The 16,934-nt window shown below is 32.9% G+C and overlaps 4 protein-coding genes across 9 annotated transcripts; 1 reads left to right on the top strand and 3 right to left on the bottom strand.

Moving 5' to 3' along the window:
- The first annotated feature begins 2,065 nt into the window (after positions 1–2,065).
- LOC126679577 (mannose-6-phosphate isomerase 1) lies at positions 2,066–5,552 on the top strand. The gene is made up of 5 exons (XM_050374626.2): positions 2,066–2,764; positions 3,364–3,531; positions 3,956–4,168; positions 4,419–4,685; positions 5,067–5,552. The coding sequence occupies exons 1-5, from the start codon at positions 2,435–2,437 to the stop codon at positions 5,379–5,381; spliced, it is 1,293 nt and encodes a 430-aa protein (XP_050230583.1). The 5' UTR covers positions 2,066–2,434; the 3' UTR covers positions 5,382–5,552.
- Positions 5,553–6,372: 820 nt separating this feature from the next.
- LOC126679580 (40S ribosomal protein S7-2-like) lies at positions 6,373–8,233 on the bottom strand. 2 transcript variants are annotated; one of them, XM_050374629.2, is made up of 6 exons: positions 8,090–8,233; positions 7,569–7,653; positions 7,391–7,464; positions 7,180–7,303; positions 6,798–6,980; positions 6,373–6,697 (listed from the first exon to the last, which is right to left on the bottom strand). In XM_050374629.2, exons 2-6 carry the CDS (start codon positions 7,641–7,643, stop codon positions 6,578–6,580), a joined length of 576 nt encoding a protein of 191 aa, XP_050230586.1. In that variant the 5' UTR covers positions 7,644–7,653; positions 8,090–8,233; the 3' UTR covers positions 6,373–6,577. The 2 variants fall into 2 exon arrangements, with proteins under 2 accessions (XP_050230586.1, XP_050230587.1); XM_050374630.2 differs by having other exon boundaries at positions 8,086–8,202.
- A 599-nt stretch (positions 8,234–8,832) lies between these two features.
- On the bottom strand, positions 8,833–11,936 carry LOC126679581 (mediator of RNA polymerase II transcription subunit 22a-like). 4 transcript variants are annotated; one of them, XM_050374635.2, is made up of 4 exons: positions 11,870–11,936; positions 10,923–11,104; positions 9,863–9,928; positions 8,833–9,321 (listed from the first exon to the last, which is right to left on the bottom strand). In XM_050374635.2, exons 2-4 carry the CDS (start codon positions 11,076–11,078, stop codon positions 9,100–9,102), a joined length of 444 nt encoding a protein of 147 aa, XP_050230592.1. In that variant the 5' UTR covers positions 11,079–11,104; positions 11,870–11,936; the 3' UTR covers positions 8,833–9,099. The 4 variants fall into 4 exon arrangements, with proteins under 4 accessions (XP_050230592.1, XP_050230589.1, XP_050230588.1 ...); XM_050374632.1 differs by lacking the exon at positions 11,870–11,936 and adding an exon at positions 11,360–11,585; XM_050374631.2 differs by lacking the exon at positions 11,870–11,936 and adding an exon at positions 11,368–11,584.
- On the bottom strand, positions 11,710–16,311 carry LOC126679578 (uncharacterized). Of its 2 annotated transcripts, none has more exons than XM_050374628.2 (8): positions 15,951–16,311; positions 15,316–15,360; positions 15,015–15,144; positions 14,753–14,822; positions 14,624–14,672; positions 14,156–14,253; positions 12,556–12,694; positions 11,710–12,082 (listed from the first exon to the last, which is right to left on the bottom strand). In XM_050374628.2, exons 1-8 carry the CDS (start codon positions 16,284–16,286, stop codon positions 11,933–11,935), a joined length of 1,017 nt encoding a protein of 338 aa, XP_050230585.1. In that variant the 5' UTR covers positions 16,287–16,311; the 3' UTR covers positions 11,710–11,932. The 2 variants fall into 2 exon arrangements, with proteins under 2 accessions (XP_050230585.1, XP_050230584.1); XM_050374627.2 differs by having other exon boundaries at positions 14,753–14,828; positions 15,951–16,310.
- Positions 16,312–16,934: the final 623 nt, after the last annotated feature.

Genomic DNA, 16,934 nt, shown 5'->3' with positions numbered 1-16,934 from the left:
TTAACAAATAATAGAATTATATTGTTTTTAAATTTAATTAAGTAAAGTTGAAGTTGGGGGATCTAGTTAAGAACAAATGAAAAAATTGGATCGTATTGTGGATTTTGCCAAACGAAAATGACATATAACTAATATTCTTAATTTATAGATATTAATGTTGGTCAATTAGATAGTAAGAGATCATAGGATGGATAAGAGTGTAATATCATGCCCAAATTTACAGTATCTTTTAGTATAAGATAATTGCCTGAAAAAGAATAAAATTTTAAAAAATAAAATGAAAACCTCATTAGAGCAAAATGTGTTACATGACGAAGAACTCCCTCACCGGCCCATCCCTGTGTAAAACTGTAAAAGTCTCACTTTCTTAGCTATGCGTATCATCTAGAAGGATTGGAAACTGGGAGGTCATGTTCACGATCTACATCGTTTATTACAAAATGAACGGTGTAGATAAAAAAAATACAATTTTAATCAAATTAATCTACACTGTCCATTTTGTAATGAACGGTGTAGATCGTGAATATAACTCCCTCAAATTTAAATAAACTTGAGGGAATCCCATCTACAAACATTGTGTTATATTATATTGTCTTTTTTAAAATAGGATTAAAGAGAAATTCTTTGTGAGAATAATGAAACCTATAATTTTAACAGAATATTATTTAGCGTTTATAATATTTAAACTATAACTTGTTCATTGTTATATTATTCCACCACTCCAAGTGGCGGTTATTTTTACTGCTTGCAATATAAATTATTTTATTACTAGATTATTCTATCTTTTGATCATAATGAAAAACTACAATCATTTTAATCTAATAATAATATAAATAAAGTAAAATAAAAATAAAATAAATGAAAAAAAGCCACCTAAAGTATCACCTCTTCAATAAAATCCAATTAATTTTTTGGATTCATTCAATTAAAAGTAACAGTTTGATTTAATTTTTAAAAAATAAGGTTTAGAACTTTAGAAGCTTCAGTCAAATTAATTTTGATAAAAGCTTTAGAAAGTTAATATTAAAATATAAATTTTTTAGTGTTCAAATTAGTTGGTGAAATTAATTTAAACAGTCGACTTACGGTGATTTATTCAATTTTGCTTTAAATTTGATTTTTTTCCAAAATAATACACATTTTTCATATTGTAATATTCCTTAATTTAATTTAATTAATTTGTTGTTGTTTTCAGGTGATTATAAAATTGGTAATTATTTTTAAATAATTATTAAGGTATTGTTGTTTGTTCAAAACTAAATATTATTATTTTTAATAATAGTCATGAGTATAAAATTTTAATAAATAAATATATTATAAAATTTTAGTTAAAAACAAATTTTAATAGTAAGATAATTAAGATTTTTTTTCTAAAACATCAATTTTATTATTTTTTAACTAAATGAAAGTGTTAGTTATTGTGAGCGAGGTCTAATTAAATGGCTAAGACTTTTTAATACATTTTTAAAATTTTAATTTCAAATCTTAATATGTTCAATTGTTTAAGATAAGTTTAAAAATCAAAAGAACTAACTACTAACTTCTATCTCTGATAAAAAAATGTTATATTTATTTAATAAATAATAAAATAAGTTACTATTTTTAATATTATTTTTTGATAATTGGAAAAGAGGAGTGTTTATGAAAAAAATTGAATCGACATTAAGGTGGTACTTATGCTATTTGAGTTAAAGTTTGTTGGTTTACTACTTTGAATATTTGTTTGATTAATACTACTTTTTCAAAACGGTGGTTATGACAAATGGAACCAAATGGTGCAAAAATCAAACAAAAATTAATCTCCGCTCTGAATGGTTCACCATTTTATCTGACAATCAAAGCATCCAGAATCTAGTTTCTAGTTTGGTTGCTTCAAGTCTTTAAGACAAATTGAGCATCAACATTAGCCTATGGACATCATCCATCAGCATCAATTTCTCTGAAATTTACAATAAAAATTAACAGTGTGGAGTCCTTTCTGCGTCATATGGAATCAGAAACTACTTTTTCATTTTAATAAGGATAAGAATAAGAATAAGAATAAGAATAAATAAAGATAAGACTCGTTTTCACCTTTACGATAATGCATGAGATTTCTCCACACAATTCGCTAGTTTTGGCTGTAAAGCAAGGAAATTTCTTGAGAAGAAAGTACGGGCGAATAACAATAAACAACTAACAGATAACTAATCAAACAAACAAATCTTGTAATCGTCAGATCAGACCCCACTTTTTCAATCGTCTCTTTCACACTTCTCTCAACTTGTTCTTATTTCCCTCTCTATTCTTATTAATACCCTTTCAAATTCTTCTACAACCAGCAATGTTCCCATCTTTCAAAATCCAATCTTTTTCTTCTCATTGAACTAATTAATCAAAGAAACCACTGCCCTTTTCTCTGTTTTTCTTGTTTCTTGTCATAACCCATTAATCAATGGAAGGTGAATTGAAGAACTATAGCCATGGACTTAAAAGACTGAGATGCTCGGTTCAGAAATATGATTGGGGAAAAAATGGGCGTGATTCTACTGTTGCAAAGCTTTATTCTTTGAATTCTGGGTCTCAAATTGAAGATGATAAGCCTTATGCTGAGCTTTGGATGGGTACTCATGGTTCTGGGCCTTCTTTTGTGGTGATGGAAGATGGTGTGGAGAATGGGAATGCTGAATGTTTGAGTTTGAAGGAATGGATTGCTAATAATCCGAATGTTCTTGGTGATAAGGTTTTGGATAAGTGGGGTTGTGATCTCCCTTTCTTGTTCAAGGTAATTTTCTTTCTTTTCTTTGCTACTTTGAATTGTGTTCCTAATCATTTTACATTAGTATCTATGGTTTTTCTATTAGTAGTATGCATTCATATTCTTTCTGGAGAATTTGAATTTTTATGGTTCATTTTGGGTGTAATTTTTATCCTGGTGTGATTAGTTGTGGAGTTTGTGTAAATCTTTTAGAATAAAGAGGTAATGGTCATAATTTTGGTAAGATTCTAGTCAAGGAATGCGTGTTATCTTAGAAAAATGAAAGGTATTAATTCCTATGCAGACTATTTCTCTGTTTATTCATTTCTTTAATTGTCTGATTTTGATACTAAGAAAACAGCAGGATTGAATTATTTTTTTTTGATGAATAGCACAATTTTTTCATTTCTGGTTTGGTTCGCCCGTTTTCTATTTTCAGCTTCAAGTTTTTGTGTTAAAATTTGAATAAGAGTTCATGTAATGGTTGTTTGTTGAATGAATTTGGTTTCCAACAAAGATGGATGTTAATTTTTGTTCATATGAGTTTTAGTTTCATGTCATTGGTGAGTTTCCAATGGTTTAGCTTTGGAATTGTGTATAATTTTCGCAGTTTCTTTCTTTGATAGATTCTGTCTGTGGCAAAAGCATTATCAATTCAAGCTCACCCTGATAAAGAATTGGCCAAAATGCTGCACAAGTTGCACCCAGATGTTTACAAGGATGATAATCATAAGCCTGAGATGGCTTTGGCCATTACTGAGTTCGAGGCCCTCTGTGGTTTTATCAGTATTGAGGTACTGACCTGCATCACTGAGTTTTTTGGTTCATAAACTTTTGGTGTTCTTTTACTATTTGATTTTCGCTCTTTGTTCGTGTCACGAATCTTAAGGTCATGAAAAATGCAGCATGAGCAATTAGGTTCGCCGGTTGCAATATGTTTCTCCAAATTTTGATTTTCTCGAGTTTCCTATATAATTTTTGATCGAAATTTGGTCCTAATGCAATACAAACACTTCATAATCATATAAAAACATAATATGTATATATGTATTTGAGATTACATCACGTGTAACTGTTTATTTTAGTGTTTCTGGGAGAAGTGTATAAGCTCAATCAAATTGCATGAGACTTCACTGAATTTTTGCTTCTGATGGCTGTCTTTCATACTCATCTTTGGGGAAAGTTATTTATCTGTAGCAAATGGCTATGCCTTTTCAGGAGCTCAACACTGTGCTTCAAAATGTTCCTGAGATTGCAGAACTTGTTGGCGCTGTAGATGGCAACAAAATTTTATACATTAATGAGCAGGAAGGGGAGGAGAAAGTAAAATCAGTCCTGAGATCAATTTTTACCCAACTCATGTCAGCTGGCAAAGAGACGATAACTGAAGTTATATCTAAATTGAAAAATCGACTGCAAATGGAAAGCCAGGTCAGTTAAAATTTCTTGATAAATGCCGGTATCTTGTGGATCAATGTGATCATTTTTACTACCATCTAATTACAAGCTACCATATGTTATGGTTTCTGTTTATCTGTGGTTACCATGGTAGGAATTCAACTCCGATGACTCCGATAGCACTAAAAGCAATTTAGAAACTAAATTTGTTGATTTTCTTATTGGTGATTTTAGACTAACTTTGGCCTATCTTTGATTTCACTTGTTTCCCTTACTGTATCAGACGAGACGGTTGACAGACAAAGAACAGCTTATCTTGCAATTAGAAAAACAATATCCAGCTGATATCGGTGTCATTTCAGCCTTCTTTCTCAATTACGTAAAGCTTAATCCTGGTGAAGCATTATATCTGGGTGCAAATGAACCTCATGCATATCTCTATGGAGAGTGCATTGAATGCATGGCAACATCTGACAATGTTGTACGCGCCGGCCTTACCCCCAAGCATCGGGATGTCCAAACTCTTTGCTCCATGCTTACATACAAACAGGTAAATAAATAATTCCCATATTAAGCTCAATGATTTATGCACACATTTAGTTGCACTTAAGTCGTCAAGAAATGCTTCACTCAGTTATAGCTAGGGGTGTGCAGTTCAAATCTAACTGAACTGAACAATTTTTCTGATATTTTTCAAAATTGAACCAAACTGAATTTCTAAGGATTTTAAACCAAACCTAACTAGCTAACTGATTTTTTTTCGGTTTCATTTGTTTGTTTGGTTCGGTTTGTAGCGAAACTTAAGTAAACCTTTTTTACTTTCAAAGTCGAATAAAAGAACTAGATTTTTTTGGTAAAGCCCTACTTATAGCACATACATTGCTAAAAGCTGCTATATATATGATAACTTTGCTTCTGTGACCGTTATCAGGGATCCCCTGAAATTCTGAAAGGATTTCCTCTGAGCCCATATATAACAAGATATCTACCGCCTTTCAATGAATTTGAGGTTGATAGGTGCATTCTTTCAAAGGGTGATTCAACAGTGTTCCCTGCAGTCCCAGGTCCTTCCATATTTGTGGTCACTGCTGGGAATGGAATAATGAAGACAGGATCATCTGAAGAAGTTGTTAGTGAAGGAGATGTCCTATTTGCACCTGCTAACCTTGAGATTAGGATAGCGACTACGTCCGAGCTATGTCTGTACAGGGGTGGAGTGAATAGCAGGTTCTTCCAAATCTTGTGAATGGGAAGGCAAAGCAGCTCTAAGTTTTAGTGGGTAAATTGTTAGTTTGATTCTTTGTATTACCAACATTTAATAATTCATGTATTATGTTATAGAAAGTAATAGTAAAGCTGGCATGTAAATGCCATGAAATATAGTAAAGTCATACTGGCTAAAGTCCATTTTGAATCATAGTCCTAGGGGTGTGCATTCTCTTAAATCAAAATATACTAATACAAGTTACCTATTTGAAACTATAAAGGGAGGATATTAGTATTTTGTTTGTTCTTTGTTGCAACAATTAACAAACAAGAAGTAGAGACTAATTTCAGATGTAATTTAAAGATTAATACTTCTACCAGACTATTTGGACGCAGTATTTCTCTGCTATTGGATTAGCTGGACAAAATCTAGCTAGCACAGATAGGGATAGATGAAATGGAACACATGTACACACACAAACTGTAAAATAGCATTATCTTTAATTTTTTTACATATTCTTATGTTAAAAATGAAGTTTAGTGTATGAAAAGCCAGTTTCCGACATATTTCCAAATAAAAAAAACATTAATAATGAAGGCAAACGTCGATTGAATAAGCGTCCATACTACCTTGGCCACAACTATCACACTAATGTTCTCCTATAAACTTAGCTACACTCTGGATTGAGTTAATAAAGTGATAGAAAAAAAAACTTCAGATTCATTGTAGATGGAATGAATGATTTCAGTTTCACTGTGTCTGAAGAAGACTGCCAACCTTGAGCCAGTATTTTGTGTGAATTTTGGAAATTATGACATGAGAAGATCTTGTTTGCCAGAAAAATATTACAAAATAGGGTAAACAATCTGCTATGCCACCATCTAACTTATCGATATGCATGATAGCAGCAAGCATATGTTAAAACTTTTAAAGCCACTGGCAAAGCTAAACATTCAACCAGCAACTGAATAAGGTCACTTTAAACAAAAGCCATCTATTGATGTCACCCCAATATTAAAGGTTAGATCAATTCCAGCAGCCAAACGTAATCTTTATAAAATTACCATGTTCTACAATCCCAATTGATGTGCATGGAAAATTAACTTCACAAAGGTTTTACCATTCTATGCCAACAGAACAAGAAGCAACACATTTTAACCAAATTCAATAATCAAAATTTCAAATGGTATCCTATCTGCTGCAATTATAGAACTTCTGAAAATACAAAATCTAGCTCAGGCCTCTGTTATGGGATATTCAAACACTACATCTTTCCCAGTAAGCTTCCTGTAAACTCCAGAAAATGCGTCGAGCTTGAACTCAGTGTTGTTCTTCTCTTTGGGATCCAGGAAAATCTGAAAAACAATAGGCTACTATCTTAGGAATAATGCAACGGATATGCATTCCGTCAATTGAAAAAATATCACTTTACTTAAACCATATGAAAAAAACTACCTTGATAACTTTGGTCCCGTCGACTCTGTATCTAATACGTTTCCCAACAATCTCGGCTGGATATACTACATCTTCAAGAATGGCCTCATGCACTGATGTCAAGGTGCGGTTGCGAGGTCTCTGCACAGCAGAACCCTTCTTTGGGGGACGTACAATCCTCCTGGTGGAAACCAGCACAACATCCTGCCAAACAATTAGATGGGCAATTTACAAACGCTGGCTTCAACAAAATCAATGATGAGCACATTCAACAAAAATACAAGTTACTAATTTAGAAGAAAAAATCAACCCAAACACAACAACAATGGCTATTTCAGCTAAGGACATTTGATAGTAACACTGTAAAGAGAGAAAAATATGTATTTACTTATAAAAAAGTTACCTTTCCACTGAATTTCTTCTCCAACTCCCTAACAAGGCGAAGATGAATCTTACGGTAAGCTTTCCTCAATCTGAAGGGAACATAAATAACAACAGCCTTGCGATTCCCAGCAACATCCATCTGGCTACAAAAATTAAAGTTTTCATTTAAAACCAGATAAAGAAACAAAATAAAAGATCAACAAGAAAACAATAGCATTTAGAAAACATACATTGCTGAATTGATGAAGAGATCCTTCAACTCACTCTTCAGATCCTGACTGGTATTTTCGAGATCAAATAGGGCCTGCAGAGAATTCAAATGATTTAATTTCAATTTGCTAAACAACCGAGTACCACAACTCATGCATAATCAATTGTCACTAATAAAAAAAGCATTAAAGAACTAACCTGAGCAACAGACTCCTCAAACTCAGTGGGTTCAGCATCCTTATCCTTACGGATCTTCTTCCATGTAGTGTACATCTTCACAAATCTAATTAGAGTTATTTAAAAAAAATCAGTACGTAAATTTAAATTGTCAACTCCTCAGCTTTTATTTACAGCCTATGACCAAAAACATTAGGATAATTATCGATAAATCACGAAATCTCCGGGGCATAGCAACCTCGACGACATGGTACGTAATCAATTATCACGGCAGAATAATGGATTATATTTCAGTCTACATTGAATCCTTTAACAGCAAAAGAATGACATTATCAAATTAATACTTAATGCTCTAACACTATAACAGGCTAAATTGCAAAATTCGTAATCATCAAATCAGTCAAAATCTCATTTCTAGATTGACTAAATTGAAAGAGCAGGGTTCTAAGAAAACGAAAAATTCACATAGCATAAACAAATCAATTAGCTCGCGAAATGATAACAAAAAGTGAAGTTGAAGCTTAAGAGTTTAGATTACGAACCGGTGGCAGAAGCAGCGGCCGGAGAGTCTGAAAAAATGAGATACGCTCGGTGCTTCAGAGGCCGCGCGCTTTTGCTTTCAGGTGCAGAGGAGAAGATAGTAAGTAGCTATTTTAGGGTTTAATATGTGTTGGGTTGGATTAGGGTTTGTTTCTCGCCTGCCTATTGACGGTTCGGATTAATTGAATGGGTAAATTACTATCAGATCCCCACATGTATTATATTTCACATTTTAATCCCTTTTATTTAAAAACCGAACGATGTAATCCTCTATTTTCATTATCTTTAACATTACATTCCTTCTATTCAGTTTTGATGTTATTTTATTAAGTTAAAAGATTTAATTAAAAATATTAAAATTCAATTTACTTTAAATTATATTTTTAAAATGTACAAATAAAAATTATATTTTATAAAATTTGATGATTGAATGACTTCAAATTTTAATTGTTTAATATTTATTAAAGTTCAAATTTTTTAAATTTTGAAAAGTAAACTGAATAAGAAAAAAATAAATATAAGAAAAATAAGGCAAATTAAATAGAATTTATGAAACCATTTGATCTCATTTTATTAGAATCATCTGGTGATGCGTTTATCAACTTTTAATTTTATCACGAGATCCGGTAATTAGATGGCTCATATACTAGCCAAAAAATCATGTTGTAACCCTTTAGCGCAATTGGTGTGGCTAGTGGCTAGAATCAAGACTCTTGTAGTCGATTTTTCTTAATGAAATTCTATCTTCCGACAAAAAAAAGCATGAATGCTGCTTTCACCTTGAATGAAACATCCAAAGAAGATGTCACACTATACAGGTAATTTAACATCAACCTTCATCTAAATTCAAAACTTTTAGCTTCTAAATGGCACATCTGTTAGTCTCTGCCATATCATGACATTCAAAACTTCAGTTGCTAAATGCCAGATCTTATAGCAGGAAAGTAGTCGGAAAGAGCAGCGTGTTTTTGCTAGAGCAGGACAATGAATTTAGGAGCGTAACCAGTAATATTCAGCTTCGTTGTGCAGAAGAATAGTAATGAGATTCAAGCTCCTTGAGACTAGCAGCAGCCTCCTCCCCGATTCTAGCTAACATAGAATCAGTTTTTTCTGCCTGTTGGTCAAATTCAACTATCCTTTGGTCTACATGGTCATTAAGAGATGCAAATCCTGAAAAGATAGCAGTCTGCTTGAGCTCCGACACCAACTTGAGTAAAGAGTCAGCTGCTTGAACCTGCTTCCAGATAATCACAAACCAATCAATGGCCAAGCCACAACATGAAGTACTTAATATGGGTGCATGAAATTCTTCACCCTACAATCTACTAATTTACAAGCTGAATTCGCGTTTTTCTAATTATTGTTTATTCTATATCTATCTATTTTCTCAAAATCTTTATTCCATTCCTGACCTTATAAAATCAGATATTTCATCTGTGTGATCATAGACTAGCAAGCATGCAGCAGTACTATTCTCAAAATGAGTATTCTTTTGAGAAAACAAATTTAGGCAGAAAGCTTCGCACTTCTGAATAAACATTAAATATCAAAATATGTTTTTAAGATGCACAATTTTTAGATGCCTCCTTATTCCGTAAGTATGTTTATCTCATAAATGGTGTATGAAAAGCCACAAGGTGAATCATTGAACTTTATAATAGTTTAAAATCAAATTAATTTAAAATCACAATTTATAAGCTCACTGAAATTTAATCACTTGGTTGTGTTTGTTTGTTGTGCGTGTGTATGTGTGAGAGAGAGAGAACTGCTCATACCATTCTGGCTGCACGCATTTCCATCATAAAAGCTTCTTGCGAGTTTCTAACGGGTAGATCATTGACCTGCAATCACAAACATGCTTTCAGATAAATTTTAGATCGACACACTGAAGCACAACATATGAGATTGAATATATAATTTTACTTTCATGGGTGTGCTCCATAAGGAAACAAGATTGTAAGAGCCCTCCAGAACAATAAGCACACAAGCTACGTTGGTTGTAAATAAACATAGGACTTCTAATTTTGATTTCAAGATATACCTTCAAGCTTTTCCAAAATTATAATGCTTACAAAAGAGCTGGACCTAGAATTGACGAAGATAGAAATAACAAAAACGGAAAAAGACTGCTGTAAGAAGAAAAGGGGATTGTTGCAATTTTTATTTGCCTTTAGAATTGTTGCGAAGTTAAAGATTCAATCTACACCGAGATAAAAATGAAAAGGGGGATTATTACCCCAGTGAAATGACGAAGATAGGAATAACAAAAACGGAATAATACCCAGAAAGAAGTAGAACGAAAACAGAAACGGAGGAAAGAGAGATATTCGATTAAAACGAGCGACATGATACTAGAATTAAAAGCAACAGGAATTATTTCAGTCAAGATAAATAACCCATATGGTCCTATTGATTTAGAGTTAAAGACGCAAGGTGTTGACAGGGGAAGTCGAGCATTCCTAAAAAAGGCAGCAGCATTCCTAAAAAAGGCAGCAGGGAACTATATTTACTAGTTACTACAGGCCAATTTAAATGGAGAAAAGACCCAGTTTGTGTACTTGGGAACAAAAGGACGACATAAATTATTGTATCTGCTGCAACTTGAAGACTTATCAGGTTGAGGGGGCCTGTTCATTGCTAAAACTCTGTTTATCTAATCTGGTGTTAATTAAGTTGTGAAGCTAATCTATTTCTTTTTTTTTTCTCCCGGTAAAATGTAATTTTCGAACTAATTTATATTCCGATTGATATCTGATTGAAGAATTCCAAATTTCAATTAAAGGAAACATAAACTGAAATAAGAAATTAGAAATTAAGAAAAGAAAAGAAATTCACCCGGGCAACATTGACGAGGTGAGTGAAATTGTCAACGATGTTAGCAATATCTGTTTCCACTCTCTGCATCAAAGATTTTTGCTTTTGAGCAGCTGCTGCGGCCGCCGCCGCTGTCGGCCCACTTCCTCCCCCACCTCCTACTCCTCCTTTATTCATTCTAACCCACCACTCAAGCTGAAAGCCTGAAAGATTAAATCACGGAATCAGTAAAGTAACAGATGAATCAAATAAAACGGTGGCGTTTTGTTTGTAGCAGAATTCCAACAATATCTAACCTAGCAAGCTAGTACTAAACAGAAAACGGAACAAGTTGTATTGCAATTCGATGTCCGAAACGACGGCAGTAGAAATTTTGTCGGACAAATTTGGATTGACGATATGAAAATGGAAAAATCAAGAAGGAAAGGAAATAATCGAACTAGACAAAAAAAGATTACCAAGTTACCAGATTAGAAGGCAGCTGTGGGGTCGATCTAACAACACGATTCTACAGCAGGCTTCTACTAGTCAATCGGAAGTGAGTTCATGTCTTTGTTTTGATATGTTAAGGTATCTTTAGTTTTGAGATGTGAATCAAATTTTACTCATAGATATATCTTTTAAAACTTTTTTAAAGTTTTATAACAATAACTTTAATGTAAAGAAGAAAGTGAGTCTGGTGTCATGTATGAAGAAAACTCTTTTTAGTAATGAAAAAATAGGATGAGAAATGGACTGTGAAAATCTTTCATTTTATCCCGCAAAAACTGAAATCCATATTATAAAATGTGTTAAATTCATGAATTCATTTCAATCCAAACCATGAAATTTATATTAAAGTAGACAGAAGTCTAATATTTTGATAGTTTTTAGACTATTAGATCTAAATGAATCATAATCTCGCTAATAGTAATGATTTGAACTACTGTAGATGCCAATATGAAGGAAGAAACATCTACAAAATGTACATTATCGATTCAGCAAAATGAAGCTGGATCTGGTCCGGATGAGTTCTTTGGTGTCGACCTGAACTATCTTCTTAAGTTATTACTTAACCACGAGAGGATGTCTTTGGCGCCTTTATCCCATAAGCAGTCTATCATCATATCATGGGCAACCCCTTCCACACAGATCGGAGATACGCCATAAAATCTTCCTGTTTCAGCAAGTCCTTCAGCATCCTACAGAGAGCCAATCAACAACAAACTTGGTAAATGAGCAAAGTATTTAGGAATTATAGAATCTTTCTGCACAAGAAACTATAACTGAGATATCTAGAAGACGAAAATGTAGATAGCGCAAATGGAGGACCAAAGATTGACTAGTAGACTAATTTAATTTCCAACTTGAACCGAGAGCGAATGTGTAATAGCGTCCCCGCCCAATGAATATCATCTACGTGGAACGGAAACTTCTTAAGTCCTAATTTCCAATGTTTCATTTTTGTTTACATAAATGCTTTTGAATCTTCGAGAATCTATATTTATAAACAAAAATATTTGTCCAGTTTTGACGTTTTTCATTTCCATGCTACATGAAATATCACCATATATTAAAATTTCAGAATTGTTTTGAGTAAAAATAATGTATGGATGTACTTAGATGGCATATTGACATGAATCATAGAAGAATAGGTTATTGATATGAAGATTACCACTATGAAGTCGTCCCTTGCACCAATCACGAGAACTTCAATGGAAGATTCTGGCACTGAAGGAACCGGAAGTGACGCGTTTAGCTTCCGTAAATCAAACAATGGCATTCTTGAACTTTCTCTCATTAGTTCTTGGTAACTGAAACAAGCCACGGACAGCAAAATTTGGCTCAACGAAAAACAAGCCTTTAAATTAGAAAGTGAGATTTTAGGTAGGGGTGGGCATGGACCGGTTAACCGGTCCATGAGGGCAATTTGTAAACCGGTCCATTGTAATACGGTTTTTAAAATTAAAAACCTAAACCTAAAATTTTAAACGGTTAACCGGTAAATCGGTTAACCATAAAAAACGGTTCGGTTTTTTGTTTTACGGTTTTTAACCATATAACCATTAGAAAAATTAAAGACAAAAAAGATAAAATTTTAATTCTATTTGATTTTTTAGCAAGCAAAAAAAAAATTATAAAAATTCAAATTATATTAAAAATATAAATTTAAACTATCTTATGAATAGTTAAATCAATGCAAATATTTAAAACTATTATTATTTATAAATAATTTATGAGTAATATTAAAGTTAGGTTTGTATTTTTTGAATTGTTTGTGGTGTTGTTCACGTCCACTTTCTACTATTTATATACTTAAATATTCCTATTTCTGTTAAATAAATATTTTAATAAGGAAAACAAATTTCTTTTAAAATATTTTCATATATAAATTCTCCTAAAATATATAAATATTCCTAAATAAAATATATGTCAATATATTTTTATAATTAGATTTTATTGTGTATATTATAAAATCCATATTATTTCACAGATCATAAAATATATCTTATTAATTATTAAAAATATATGAATATATATATAAACCGGTTAACCGATTAACCACGGTTTTTAGAAATCCAAAACCTAAACCTAAACCATTAACCATGAAAACTAAAAATCAAAACCTAAACCTAAACCGTTGGATCGGTTAACCACATTTTCCGGTTCGGGTTTCCGGTTTCGGTTCGGTTAATCGGTTTGACCGGTTTTTTTGCCCACCCCTAATTTTAGGTACGCTTTACTGGAACCGACTAATTACCCACATGCTAGTCAAATTGACGATACGGAATCAACAAACATAAAACTAAAAGGCTGCAACTTTTGAAACAGTGGACTTAAATTTTTGCCTAAGTGAAATAGAATCTCATGATGCAAATAATAATACAGCTTTTAACAAAACCTGATTCAAACTCACAATCATCAGCTCCTTTACGTAGGCGCATATACTTGTCCGAGATTAAGTAGCTTTAGAAAGTATCATACTCTGATCAAATGTTGACTATTTGATAATGTTGTTTCCAAAATCTATATGTTAGGCTTCATTTTAAATCTGTAGCATTAATTTTTGAATTTAAAACGAACGTCAACTTTCAATTCTACAATGCTCAATCTTCTAACAAAATTGCACTTGGCCAAGACATGCTAAAATAAATAAAACTATTTGCAATAATAGCCGCAAAGATGTTATTATCATTGTCATTCTAGATTCAAACAACAATAGAATTCACAGTTCACACACTTCTGAACATTGTTTAACGGAAAACAAAACTAACCGCATCACCAGATGATCCTCCATTGTCGATGTGAAAAAGGTCTCTTTACAAAGAGACAGGTCAGTTTGAAAAGCTTTAGCTGCCAAGCTTCGTGTCACCTGCTCATAGTTCAAATGAGTCAAACTTTAGGGCACAACTAGTACTGCAAGAAGGGGAGGGCTTTCTCCATGATAAACAGTTTTACGAAGAAGAATAACATATCATAACTGTATAGATTATATTTAAAAGTTAAGAGAGCATCAAAAAGCTCATTTTCAAACATAATAATCAATGAGAGGACTTAGAATAATCGAACGGCCAGTTTTTTAGGACATACTATGCAGCTCTGATGCCAGAGGCAGAGACTGAACAGGTAGTCTACTCTACTTCAGATAATTGATGAAGAGCAAGCAGCAAAAAGGATTGATCCTATGCTGTCCTACATCCATGTTCTATTATCGGTGAGCTTCTTAAGAATAATGAGATTACCTTAAAAGCAGCAATAGGCTTCGAAAAGAGATATCGCCACACTAACCCACTGCATAGGAATATAAAATTTTATTTAGAGCTAGTTCCAATTTGAAGGACAGCGTAAGCATAAATTTTGTAGCAAGTTACCTATTGCCTGAAGGAGGTACAGAACAGACAAGCACAGCTCCAGCAAGATCAGGGAACAGCTTTTTCATTTCTAGAACTGAGTCCAATCAGAATAACACTAATGTTAACTCACATCGAAGTGACTGCTTTACCAAGACATAAAACAATCAACCTATGTCTTGATGAACACTAAAAAATCGTTCCTAAGAAAAAAGCAAGCTTTGAAATCGGGATCCAAATATGTGCTCTATAATTATAATTTAACAATAGGGAGATGAATTACCTGAAAATTTTTCATTTCTTATATTTGCTATGTAGTACTGAATAATTAAGCCTCCAAATGAATGTCCAACCAATACTGGTGGCAGCTTAAATTTTTCCTGGATGAAGTCAGCAATATCACCTGCATGCGTCTACTGCAGAATTTGAAGATGAACAGGAAATAAGACTAATTTGAGAATTTGCTTTATCTAAACAAAAGTAATAAACTGTCAAGAAACACACGATAGAAGAATGAAAAGAAGTGCTAAAATGAGCCACTAAAATGGTAGATCTTCCTGTGGGGGCTGGAGAGTGAAGAATACCTGTAGAGTGCCAGCAACAGAAGCAACAGGACCATCACTCTCACCCTGTAAACAATTGTCAGAGAAATACCAAATGAGTGACAATGGAAGCTTTAAAATTCAAGTACTGAGTTTCTGCATCTTGGTGCCAGCTTAGAACTTCAAAATACTTATCAGAAGAAGTTGGTTATATAGTATGAGGTATGTGGCACAAAAACTTTCGAGTCCCACATTTAGTTTCTGTATTCGGAAACACTTATGGATCGATGAAACTCTACATTTATACCTATACTTATAAAAATAATACTTTATTGTTTAGGTGTTCCCCATTTTAACAAATCTGTTTCCGTTTTCGTTTCTGTTTTCGTGCTATAGGATATCTCTGAGGAGAATATTTTTCTCTTATCAAATTGATTATGCATTTCTCATTTGAATGCTACGAAGAAAAAAGAAACGATTTTCAAATAATTAGGGGGAAAATAATCTGCTCTAAACAACACAAACTGAGACTATGTCCATGTACTAGAAACACGAAATTGATGCATTGAAAGATTGAAGTAAGACCAACAAACACATTACTTACTAACATTAATTTAATCAAGATAAAATAAATAAATCAAATTTAACATGTGTTAATCTAATAGAAATGAGCAGACCTGACCCAACAAGCTAAGAGCATAGCAATCGTAGCCAACGCTTGAAAAAAAGGGCAACCAATGCTCAGCCCAGCACCAAGCTGCATGATAGCTTCCATGTACAAAAACTAGAGCTGGCTTTTCACTTGGGTTATCTATATAATTACACTTCTGTTCGATCACCTCCATGTTCAGTCCAGAAGGAAGCTTGTGGAAAAGACGGCTCTGCCCATTCTTTAACTTGTAGGGAACCTTCATTTTATTGGAATTGTTGAGGACAGCCAGGGGCTTTACAGTCATTTTTGGGACTGTTGAGAGGTTTGGGTTGAGGAGTGTGAGAAGAGAAGAAGTTGCCATTGTTGTCTTTCTCGCGGATGATTTTCGTTTTTTTTATTTGAGTACTGATGAAAATAAACGGTTTGTCGTTTAGAGGGAGCTGCTAATGCTTTTGTTGTCGTTTGCAGGGGATCAAATTATCTCACTAAACAGAGAACAATTAACTCAGCTATAACTCAAACGGTATAAACGTGGACAGTAAATTGTGATCGTGGGTTCAAATCCTCCCACATCAATTATATAACAAAGAAAATTGAAAAATTATTTGTGTTCCTGCATACTAAAATTGTAAAATTAGTAATTGTAATACTAATATGCTAGTATTACTTAAAATTTAGATGTTCTATTATTAAGTTTTTTTCTCTGTTATCATATAAATACTTGGGTATCAGGTCTGGATTTATTTATAACCAAATTATACTAGTTTTTTCACTTTTTATTAATTCGAACAAACTGAATTTATAAATATTTCAAATTGAAGTTTTAATTTGATTCGGTTATTTAGCTTCGGTATATTTTTATACACCCCTATAGACATTAAACTATAGAATAAGAGTCACTCCTCATAATCAAGAAGAAATTTGTCTCTAAATCAGATTCATGGCGCACCAACTTGACAAGTTAAAAAAATGAGAAAAAATCATGAAAAATCGATTGTTGTAGCAGCGG

This window comes from Mercurialis annua, linkage group LG4, assembly GCF_937616625.2.
Source record: "Mercurialis annua linkage group LG4, ddMerAnnu1.2, whole genome shotgun sequence".
NCBI classification, from domain to species: domain Eukaryota; kingdom Viridiplantae; phylum Streptophyta; class Magnoliopsida; order Malpighiales; family Euphorbiaceae; genus Mercurialis; species Mercurialis annua.
This window is presented reverse-complemented; position numbering and strand designations above follow the sequence as displayed.

Bases quoted from the DNA above. Each gene is read 5' to 3' on its own strand.
- LOC126679577 (XM_050374626.2), top strand. From the start codon at position 2,435: ATGGAAGGTGAATTGAAGAACTATAGCCATGGACTTAAAAGACTGAGA. The intron at 3,532-3,955 runs GTACTGACCTGC...ATGCCTTTTCAG, and splicing joins GTGGTTTTATCAGTATTGAG to GAGCTCAACACTGTGCTTCA. The intron at 4,686-5,066 runs GTAAATAAATAA...GACCGTTATCAG, and splicing joins CCATGCTTACATACAAACAG to GGATCCCCTGAAATTCTGAA.
- LOC126679580 (XM_050374629.2), bottom strand. From the start codon at position 7,643: ATGTACACTACATGGAAGAAGATCCGTAAGGATAAGGATGCTGAACCC. The intron at 6,981-7,179 runs GTAACTTTTTTA...ATTGTTTGGCAG, and splicing joins AGAAGAAATTCAGTGGAAAG to GATGTTGTGCTGGTTTCCAC. The intron at 6,698-6,797 runs GTAGTTTTTTTC...ATTGTTTTTCAG, and splicing joins ACGGGACCAAAGTTATCAAG to ATTTTCCTGGATCCCAAAGA.
- LOC126679581 (XM_050374635.2), bottom strand. From the start codon at position 11,078: ATGAATAAAGGAGGAGTAGGAGGTGGGGGAGGAAGTGGGCCGACAGCG. The intron at 9,929-10,922 runs GTGAATTTCTTT...TTGTGATTGCAG, and splicing joins ACCTCGTCAATGTTGCCCGG to GTCAATGATCTACCCGTTAG. The intron at 9,322-9,862 runs GTATGAGCAGTT...ATCTGGAAGCAG, and splicing joins AAATGCGTGCAGCCAGAATG to GTTCAAGCAGCTGACTCTTT.
- LOC126679578 (XM_050374627.2), bottom strand. From the start codon at position 16,286: ATGGCAACTTCTTCTCTTCTCACACTCCTCAACCCAAACCTCTCAACA. The intron at 14,673-14,752 runs GTAACTTGCTAC...ATTCCTATGCAG, and splicing joins GTACCTCCTTCAGGCAATAG to TGGGTTAGTGTGGCGATATC. The intron at 14,254-14,623 runs GTAATCTCATTA...AACTATGAGCAG, and splicing joins AGCCTATTGCTGCTTTTAAG to GTGACACGAAGCTTGGCAGC.